This window comes from Paralichthys olivaceus, chromosome 8 (genome assembly GCF_024713975.1).
Source record: "Paralichthys olivaceus isolate ysfri-2021 chromosome 8, ASM2471397v2, whole genome shotgun sequence".
Lineage (NCBI taxonomy): Eukaryota > Metazoa > Chordata > Actinopteri > Pleuronectiformes > Paralichthyidae > Paralichthys > Paralichthys olivaceus.
The window spans coordinates 3,734,289-3,743,887 of NC_091100.1; the positions used below are offsets into that span (position 1 = coordinate 3,734,289).

Sequence of the window (9,599 nt, forward strand, 5' to 3'; positions counted from 1 at the left end):
AACTTAGTATCTCATTATTATAACTGAGTATCTTATTCTAATGACTTAGTATCTTATTATTATAACTGAGTATCTCATTATTATAACTTAGTATCTTATTACTATAACTGAGTATCTCATTACTATAACTTAGTATCTCATTACTATAACTGAGTATCTTATTATTATAACTAAGTATCTTATTCTAATGACTTAGTATCTCATCATTATGACTTAGTATCTCATTATTATGACTTAGTATCTTATTCTACTGACTTAGTATCTTATTACTATAACTGACTATCTTATTACTATTACTTAGTATCTCATTACTATAACTGAGTATCTTATTATTATAACTGAGTATCTCATTATTATGACTTAGTATCTTATTCTACTGACTTAGTATCTTATTACTATAACTGACTATCTTATTACTATTACTTAGTATCTCATTACTATAACTGAGTATCTTATTATTATAACTGAGTATCTCATTATTATGACTTAGTATCTTATTCTAATGAATTAGTATATCATTATCTCACTTAAGACTGCCCATGAAACTATTAATGAGAAAATGGAGACTTAAAAAACAATGATTTGTCATTACCGCTCTGTGAATAATAAATACAACTTTATTTATCATTATGAAGAAATTGAATCTGAATTTCAGGCAACAAGACAAGAGACTCTTGTATGGAAACCCCCTATTTCCACAGTATTTCACTTGGTAATTGCAGTTCTTCATCACGTCACAGTTTCACTCTGACACTATCAGAACAGCCTGATGACGAATTTCAAAGAAAAAGGAAAATAGATTTTTTTTCCCTCTAAATTCAAACTTATATTAAAAATAAACTACCTGTTTCCACAGACTAATTTCACCAGATAATGACAGTTACCCTTTGCACACATATTTTACATTTCCCCCTCCTATATTTGTTTGTACGGTAAAACAGAGATTGTGAGGGTATATAAAAAAAAAGGCCTTTTGTAAAAGTACTCTGCAAATGACAAACTTTGAGAGGCTGTGTCATTACTTTGAGGACCTTTCTCGTTTAAATGACTCACGGGATTTTTATTTTCTTCATCACAGTGGCGGAAATGGGTTTCCATAGAAGTGGGCTTCTATAAGAAGTACTAGTTTTGTTGGTGTTAGGTAGGAACGGATGTTCGACTGTGTCCCACCCGGTAGGTTTTGGCCGGTGCACGCAGAAGTGTCTCTGCGGATGTTGACGGATTCACGTGTCGCGGTTCGTCTGTTGTAAAGTTGTCTCTCGTTTCGTTCAATCGTCGGACTCACGGTTTCTCCAGGATGTCCGCGTCTCTGCTGAGGAGAGGACTGGAGCTGCTCGGCAACGATATCAAAGGTCAGCTCGGCCTTTAGCTCGTTAGCTCGCGCACGTTAGCATCGTGTGCTCTCTTTCAAGCTGCTGATGCTAATTCAGTCAAAGAGTTCTCTTGAAAATCATCCACATGCATCCAACAGAAGTTCAGCAACAATCAACCAAGTGTTCAAAGCTCATGAGACGGTGAAAAAACTGAAAATGACACCGTTTGAACTTTAAATTTGAAATTAATATTACCATTTTATTATAGATGGTTCAACTCATTGGCCAGTTACCTCACGTCACAGACAACAGAATAGAAGGCTTTTATTGTCTTTGTCTTGTACAACATACAACGATGTAATGAAGATATATAGAATACATTGCACACAGTTAAAAACATTCTAGATGAGTGTATAATTCCATTGTCATCAGATTGCACGGTCCTCAGTAGTTATTTCATTTTCTAGTCGAAAGCAGGAATATTTGACCTTGTTTAACTTTCCTGTCTCTCTCTCTCTGTGTCCTGTGCACCCTGCCAGATGTCAGCAAAGGGAAGAAGAAGAAGAGGAAGCAGCAGACCCCCAGCTCAGCCACCGTGATGGAGCTGGTGAGCACCAGGCGGCAGGGAGTCACCAAGCAGGTGAAGCGGCTGCAGGGCCGCCAGGGCGCCGGCAAGAGCAAAGCCACGGTCAAAAACAAGAGGATCAAGTCTGCAGTGGGTCCGTCTGCACACAGTCCTGCACCAACACCTGCACTGCTTTGTTACAATCAGAATCTTTTATGTGTAGAAAAGAAAAAGTCTCAGTTTCACATTATTCATAGTTTGTGTGGTTTAATAGTGGCCACCTGGTGTTTTGTATTCTATCACAGCATCTGTTGCACCATCTTTGTAATAAATTGCCTCGTTTCCTCCATTGTTTGTTACAGAGGAGTTCAGGAAGAAGCAGGGGAAGAGCCACATGAAGGCAAACCTCAAGTACTTTATGGGAACTGTCTGCAAAACAACAGATTCAGACACTTTGAAGGTAAGAACGGCATCGATCACGATCCACTTTCAACAAGATTCAGTTTAGATTCATATTATTTATATTGTGCAAAATCATAACATACATTAACTTAAGGCACTTTACAGAGTAAGGTTGAGATCTCACGATACTGTAGAGAGGAATCCGGCGGTTTCCACCTTTAGCAAGCACTTGTGCACCACATAGAGGAACAAGCTTTTAACACAAGCAGTTTAAAAGCTCCAGCAGATCTGAACCTAGGATGGTTCACACTCTGCCACGACAGATGGGACTGCGGGGGAAGAAATGGAGGGAGAGAGGAGAAAATGGGGATGGGTTTGAGAAGAGAGAAGAGCGACAGAGAGAGATGGACCAGGAACCGCAAGGAAACATAGCCAACTACAATACTTTGCTTTTAAGTACAAATGTAAGAGAGACATCAAAGTTTACTTCACAAATCTGTAAGGCTTCTTTGGAACACGATCATAAATGTATGGTTATTTTTTAATATATTATTTGATTAAGTTTCCTTTACTTTATATTTGCTTCTGCTTCTCCTCACTTGTTTAATCAAATGAGTTTGACAATTGTTCCATTTCTCACTTAGATCCAGAATCACAATTTAGGTAGACAGTCAAGGAATCGCCCACAAAAACCTGCCAAGAAGCCCAAGGCAGCTGAGTCGTTGTTCACAGAGGAGGAGTTCCAGAAGTTCCAGAAGGAATACTTTGGCAGGACTGTCGAGGAGAAGAAATGAAACAAACACAAAGACACTGCAGCATGAGAAGAGACATCTGGGCAGCATTGTGTGGATCAGAGTGGATTTCTGGACCAGGCTATGATCTGGAAGTTGGATCTAGATCACATTTCAGAAAGAAAGAAAGAAACTGTGAGGAGAAACGCTTTTATTTGCTGTTGGTGTTTGGACTTCATTCACAGGGAGCATTTGATTTACCAGCATGAGTTATAATGTGCTGTAATTCATCAAACATGATCGGCTCTAGACGTTTGTTCTGGATTTCTATTTTTAAGAGTTTCATTCCATTATTTAGAACATAAATAGTTTGTGGTTCAGGATTTATTTCTTTAAATGACTTGTTTAAGTTATTATGTTCAGCCAGTGGTTAGTTATAAAGCCCAACTTCTGTGGTTTGGGTGAAAAATTTCCAATAGCTGTATGTATAATATAATAAAGTTTGGTCATCATATCATTTCAGTCACTTTGTTTTCACGTCTAAAATGAAAAAGTAGATTTATGTAGAAAGAGGCAGAAACGTTAGAAGTTCACAGAATTAGTTCAACAACTTCTCCATAATTCAACGGACAGATATTCTGATTACTCTCCTTTGATATTGTTATGATGTCAAAAGTTTTCTCTTTCATTCCGGCTGTAGTAGAAATACATTTACTTCAATTCCAATAAATCTGTCACTTGTAACATTTGAGGTAATGCTGTCATTGTAAATCATAAGTAGAGATGTGACCAGGACATGGAGCTGACTTTAGAGAACAGGAGGAGCCAGCACTGAGGTCTCAGAGACGTATTCTCTCACATCTAGACTGATTCAAGGCTTTGGCATTGAGATCTACTTCACCCATGGAAAAGATGAACAGATGGGGAAGAATGGCCTTGAGTCAAATTTGAAAATAACTGGCAGAGGGTTCTTCTTGATGACCTAGAAGAGCTCATGCAAATCAGGCACCTGTTCAGTAAAGATATTGTCTGCTTGTTTGTTTTTAGACATTTTATAAATGTTATAATCTGCTTTTCTTACAGTTTCAGTCCTTGAAGTTAACATGGATTACTTTCAGTAAACAGTGAAGCTACATGCAACTCAGCTCCTCCCTCAGTATTTGCTGTTCCGTGTTCCACCACATGATGCTCCTGCAAACATCTTTTTCTCAAACTGATGAGCAGATAAATGTCATATATTTGTTCAGGTAACCAAAAAAAGATGCTTTTGAGAAGCTACCCACTAGAGGGCAGTCCAGTACTTAGGGCTCGTTCAGTTTATCCAGCAGCTGCAGTGAATTCACAGGAGACCTTTTTATTTAGTCTGAGCAAGAGGCTGACTGTTGCTGATGTGATGACACATCAACAACTAATATAGGCAAACTATGTGGTGAAGGGACCAACCACCAAAGGAAAAAAGCCCGTCAACATATGTGAAAGTAGAATACACACATATGATTATATGTTCCTCCTGAAGTTTGTTCATAAGTAACTTGGGATTTCACACAATAGGGGGATTGATGAGTTTCTTACAACAACATGTAATATAATACCCAAATGAATATAAATGACTTCTGAAATGAGTTTGGACTGAATGAAAGATGAAGTAAACTCTGATTAAACAACATCTTAAATGTGAATACTGAGAGTTTAACAAGATATAATAAAAAAGATTAAGAGTTATATTAATTTATGTTTCTGTTGTTTTCACTGTATATTGAGACAAAATACACAAATTAAATCTAGTTGATTAAAATCGATTTAAAAACACACTGGGGCTGAATGAAAGATGGTGTATCTGAAACTTACACTCTGTTTACACAAATTAAATCTAGTTTAATGTGAATTACAAATTAAATCTAATAAATATATAAAATATGAACTAACTGATGGATAATGTATGAAGAACTTTAACTCTGTTTAAAACAGCTGCTCAGACGTGTATAATGAGTTCGATGTAATACTAATATTGTGATTCTTCTGTTTCCACGTGTATTATTTTACACATGTGATAGTTTGACATTTGATGATTTCGTCAGTGACGTAAAAACCCCAGCATCAGTTTTGTGTTTACATTTTGTCCGACTTATATGTGACGTGTGCGTGAGGAACTATATTCACCAAGTGTGAGGCCAGCCAATCATAATCGAGAATCCTGCGGAGTGATCGCAGACTTGCCGGCGGAGGAACATGCGGGTGCTTTCGCCGTATAAATATGCGGGTGCCCGCCTCCTCACGCTGACACTTCCGTGGTCGTCTCCGCTGGCTGTTTGTGATCTGACCTCCTCACCGTCTCCTCCTCCGCGCCCTGACCTCTCTTCTCCTCCGCTCTCTGTCTCCTCTCCGCAGACACTCCCCGCCCCCCCCCACGACTACAATGGCTATTTAAAGGCGTGCGGCGGCTATTTTTGCAGCGGCATCAACCCGGCAGTGCAGCGGCGAAGTGCACCGGCATTTTGGCAAAATGGCGTAAGTACTTTTGTGTGATTGAAAGTGTTTATCTCCCGGGGACAGTGGGTGAAGCTGCCCCACACAGACTCATGGGAAGTGGTGTTCTCCCGGGAGTTAACAGCTGATCGAGGGGGGGGGAAAAGTGAATCTTTGTGTCGGTGTCTGGTTTCAGTGTCAGCTGATGTTAACATCGCGCCACTCCGCCGCCTCCTCTTCGCTCTAAATGTTAAAACCGAGGCTCGTTAGCGGCTGTTTCCGGTCCCATTCAAACAACTCAGACGCAGATTAGTTAAAAACGCAATCGTCGCCAGTTGTTTCCCAGTTTACGTGGGGTTTTTTTCTACGCCGCTCGTGTTTGTGTTTTTTAAAAACTCTTTGACAACGTGGCGCGGCCAAAATGGCGCGGACTCTGTTGTGAAAATGGCGGATGTCCTCGCCCGAGGGCGTGGTTTCCGACCGAAACATGACCAAATTAGGAAATGTGTCCCCCCCCTGGCGGAGGGCGGGGCGTTTCTCCATATCAGTGGAACGGCTAAAATTAACCCCTCCCCCCTCCAGAGACGGTTTATCAGTCGCGATGACGTCAGCGCACGCAAAAAAAAGGAAGTTTGCATGAGGGATGACGTGTAGTTGTAACCGGAAGTGCGGTTATACGTTTTTTTTAATTGAGACGTCAGAGCTCCTCGTGTTCGAGTTAATTATCATAATATTAGATTTTAAACATCACATGTATAAATAAAAAAAATGCTAAATCAGAGACAACCAATGTGAACGCAACAAACACAGCATCAGATCACTAAAGAAGAAAACGTTAAACATGATAAATACTTAACATCGGGATAAAGAGATGTATAGTTTAAAGATTATTTAGAATTCAGGCTTTACGTCGTGAGAAAGCAACATTTATAAAGTGAGTGTGTTGCAAATTTAAAAAAGAGAGGGTAATGAGTTTACTGGACAGACGTGGCAGCGAGCGAGGCTGTGTAATTCTTGGTTTTCAGCCCAGAACGCAGCCCGGGGGCCAAAAGTCAAAAGATCTGCAAGTCCAGAAGGAGCCGTAAAGGTCTGCAATAAAACCAAGACTGAAGCCGGTCTGCTGTGTTGTCAGCTCAGAGTGTCTCCACCAGCTTTAACCTCTTTAATCAATGTTATTCTCACTGTTCCTTACATCTTATCCTCATAACGTTATATGCATCTCTGTGTCCTTTACCCAGGTCTCTCTCGGCAACCACCCTCAGCTTTGCTGCCGTCGACAGCAGGACCGAACCCCTCGACTTATTAACGTCGCCGGACTCTCCTTTGATTTTAATCACCCATTCACGGCTACCACTGACCAGCAGCAGCCATGACACTTTCGCAGTTGGCCTTGGAGGACGTGGGGGCCCTGTACTTAGGTTGGTGTTGGATCACAGATGTCACGCACACATGTTAAACCATCTGTTTATTGAGCTGTGGGATTGTGGATATGCTCTGAAACAGAGTCTGATACTTAACGAACGATTCCTTGTGCACAGAACCCTCGTTTCTGATGGCTGACCACATGGGGCCCCTTCTGGACCAAGATGAAGAAGAAGCTCTTTCTCCCTCCTCCTCTCTAGAGGGGAAGGCACCAGCTTCTCCCCCCCTCTCTTTCTCCTCCTATGCATCTTCCCTGTCTCCATATCAGACATTATCATCCTCTCCACCCCCCTCTCCTCCTCCTGCCCATCCCTCCTCGTTCCTGGGAACCAAGGCCGGAGTAGACTCCCTCCCCTGGCTGAGTGCCGACTGCCTGCTCGACACCCACATCAGAGCAGACGATGGCAAAGGTGAGGGTGACTTGAATCCTTTGAATCACTTCCAAACCAGAAGTAAATATTTTATTAAGTTATTTCTCCTCTTCTTTGTTTGGTTTGTTGGCAGGTGGCAATAATTGAAGTACCTAGTCACTTGCCACATTGTATTCATACAGGCAAAAAATTCTAATGTCAACTAGCACCAACATTTTGGGCAGTAATTAGTAGGTTGGTAAATGATGAACAGGCTCAGGCTGTTTTTTTCCTTACTGTTCCTTCACACCCACGTTTACAGTAAAAGTAGAGGGAAGTTCTGAGTTCCTCGTGTTCTGAATGAACAATCTCGTTGGGGGTTGAGAAACTGATTTTAGTTTCAGGTCATCATTGAATAAACATTAAGACAGTTACATGTTTTCTTGCTTTTTGATTAAATTGAAATCTTTGCTGTCAACAGATGATGCCTTTGCAGGCATGGAGTGGATGACAGAGAAAATTGACCTGAGTGAGTTTGACCTGGATTCCCTCATTGGCGTCTGCTCATCGGATGATTCTCCCAGTTCTCCTGAGGATCTCCTGGCCTCTCTTGACTCCCAGATGGATCTGGATCTCGACTCCTACGACTCAGGCGTCCCTGACTCTCCTGAGAGCCTGGAGCTCAGCCTGTCATTGAGCGGTATCCCTGCCCTCCCTCTGGAGCTCCCTGCTCCTGTGGAAGCTGAGGCCAAGAAGATGGAGGTGACCCCTGATCAGGTTGTTATGAAGTCTGAGCCCCCCTCTCCGCCTCCTGCCTCTCCAGCATTCACATTCGAGCTAAGTGAAGTTGACGAGCTGGACAAAACAGCCACAACTGTCACCGCCACCATCATCCAGGATCCAAGTGGAAGCATTCGGGCCACCAGCCCCATAATGGAATCCTTCCCCAACCCTGGTCACTTGTTGGTGGTCGCCAACAAAGAAGAGCCTGTCCTCGACTCTGTCCCTGAGCCATCGGTTAAATCCCCTTCTCCAACAAACGACTGTGATGTCGACTCTGGAATCGACTCACTTGCCGGCTCACCGCCTCGTCTCCCCTCTCCTCCTCCCACCCCCTCCTCTACAACCGGTTCCTCCAGGACAAAGCCCTACTCCAGGCCAGAGCCCACCGCCTCTTCCTCCCCCTCGGCTAAGGTCTCCAAGGTGAAGTCGGTGTCCGGCGCTCCCAAGGTGGTTGAGAAGAAACTGAAGAAGATGGAGCAGAACAAGACGGCAGCCACTCGCTACCGGCAGAAGAAGCGGGTGGAACATGAGCTGTTGTCCAGCGAGTGCGATGACCTGGAGAAAAGAAACAAAGAGTTGGAGGAGAAGGCAGAGTCTATAAGCCGTGAGATTCAGTATCTCAAAGATCTGATGGAGGAAGTTCGCAAGCGCCGCAACAAGAGCAGCTCTGCTGCGTAAACGAGGCTTTATCTGTGGTTCAGTCTCGCTGTGGCGATTAAAGAGATTAAAAGAAAGCGGCATGTGAGAGTAGACGAAACTTGCGGCTGAATGAGAAGTTTAGATCCTGTGGAGGTTGATAATTGTAGAGCAGGGGGCTGGGGGTCGTCTGGTGAAGCATCTGTACATGCTTGTCTCTCAGTCCCCTGTTTGATCCCCACACATGCTCCTGTCCCACCACCAGACAGTGTGTGTGTGTGTGTCTTTGTAGACCAGGCATGCAGAGGCGTCAGTCCGTAGAGCACCGTAGTGTTGTAGACTTGTGTCCGATTGATGAGAGATTCCTCGCACCAGTTGCTAGAACTGAAATTCTTAGCTTCAATAAAATGACTCCATGTTGCCCACCCCTTTTTAATTCCCAGCGTCCCCCTGTTTTCTGACCTTCTTCTTAATAACTTCAAGTCCAGAAAGGGGCCTCGAGCCAATCTATGAATTCCTGATGTTAAACGATCAATATGTTTTCTTTTTCTTTCTGTATATAGTTTTCTCTTCTGCTCGCTGAAAGTGGCTTTTGTTATTTAAGGATAAAACCTGATCATATCTCAAGTAGCTCCGTCTGTTTTTGCAGGTGTTTGGTTTTGTAAAAATGCATTGCTCTTTTTTTTTTCTAATAAATCTCTATCTGTACGCAAGTGACATGTGTGTGTGATGTGTTTTTTCTAATGACACAAACATCCTCTCATGCCTGCAGAGGTGGTGAAGCTCTCACCTGGACATTTAATGTCTGTAAATCTAATTTCAAGTGGTTGAATTCCATTTAGCTGCTTTTAAGTGAATGAAAACAGTTTTATTAGAGCTTGACACGGCAGTTAGTGTTTTTCTTAGTGTACAAGGGGATCAAATTTAATCA

General features: G+C 42.3%; 2 protein-coding genes across 2 annotated transcripts; both read left to right on the top strand.

Moving 5' to 3' along the window:
- Window positions 1-985: 985 nt before the first annotated feature.
- Window positions 986-3,525, top strand: rps19bp1 (ribosomal protein S19 binding protein 1). Its single transcript, XM_020102609.2, has 4 exons — window positions 986-1,352; window positions 1,853-2,032; window positions 2,241-2,338; window positions 2,925-3,525. The coding sequence occupies exons 1-4, from the start codon at window positions 1,298-1,300 to the stop codon at window positions 3,072-3,074; spliced, it is 483 nt and encodes a 160-aa protein (XP_019958168.1). The 5' UTR covers window positions 986-1,297; the 3' UTR covers window positions 3,075-3,525.
- Window positions 3,526-5,194: 1,669 nt separating this feature from the next.
- On the top strand, window positions 5,195-9,385 carry atf4a (activating transcription factor 4a). Its single transcript, XM_020102649.2, has 4 exons — window positions 5,195-5,519; window positions 6,716-6,895; window positions 7,016-7,309; window positions 7,731-9,385. Exons 2-4 carry the CDS (start codon window positions 6,847-6,849, stop codon window positions 8,708-8,710), a joined length of 1,323 nt encoding a protein of 440 aa, XP_019958208.2. The 5' UTR covers window positions 5,195-5,519; window positions 6,716-6,846; the 3' UTR covers window positions 8,711-9,385.
- Window positions 9,386-9,599: the final 214 nt, after the last annotated feature.

Excerpts from the sequence above, each read along its gene's own strand:
- rps19bp1 (XM_020102609.2), top strand. The coding sequence starts at position 1,298 with ATGTCCGCGTCTCTGCTGAGGAGAGGACTGGAGCTGCTCGGCAACGAT. Across the intron at positions 1,353-1,852 it reads GCTCGGCAACGATATCAAAG|ATGTCAGCAAAGGGAAGAAG; the intron begins GTCAGCTCGGCC and ends GCACCCTGCCAG. Across the intron at positions 2,339-2,924 it reads CAGATTCAGACACTTTGAAG|ATCCAGAATCACAATTTAGG; the intron begins GTAAGAACGGCA and ends TTTCTCACTTAG.
- atf4a (XM_020102649.2), top strand. The coding sequence starts at position 6,847 with ATGACACTTTCGCAGTTGGCCTTGGAGGACGTGGGGGCCCTGTACTTA. Across the intron at positions 6,896-7,015 it reads CGTGGGGGCCCTGTACTTAG|AACCCTCGTTTCTGATGGCT; the intron begins GTTGGTGTTGGA and ends CCTTGTGCACAG. Across the intron at positions 7,310-7,730 it reads CAGAGCAGACGATGGCAAAG|ATGATGCCTTTGCAGGCATG; the intron begins GTGAGGGTGACT and ends TGCTGTCAACAG.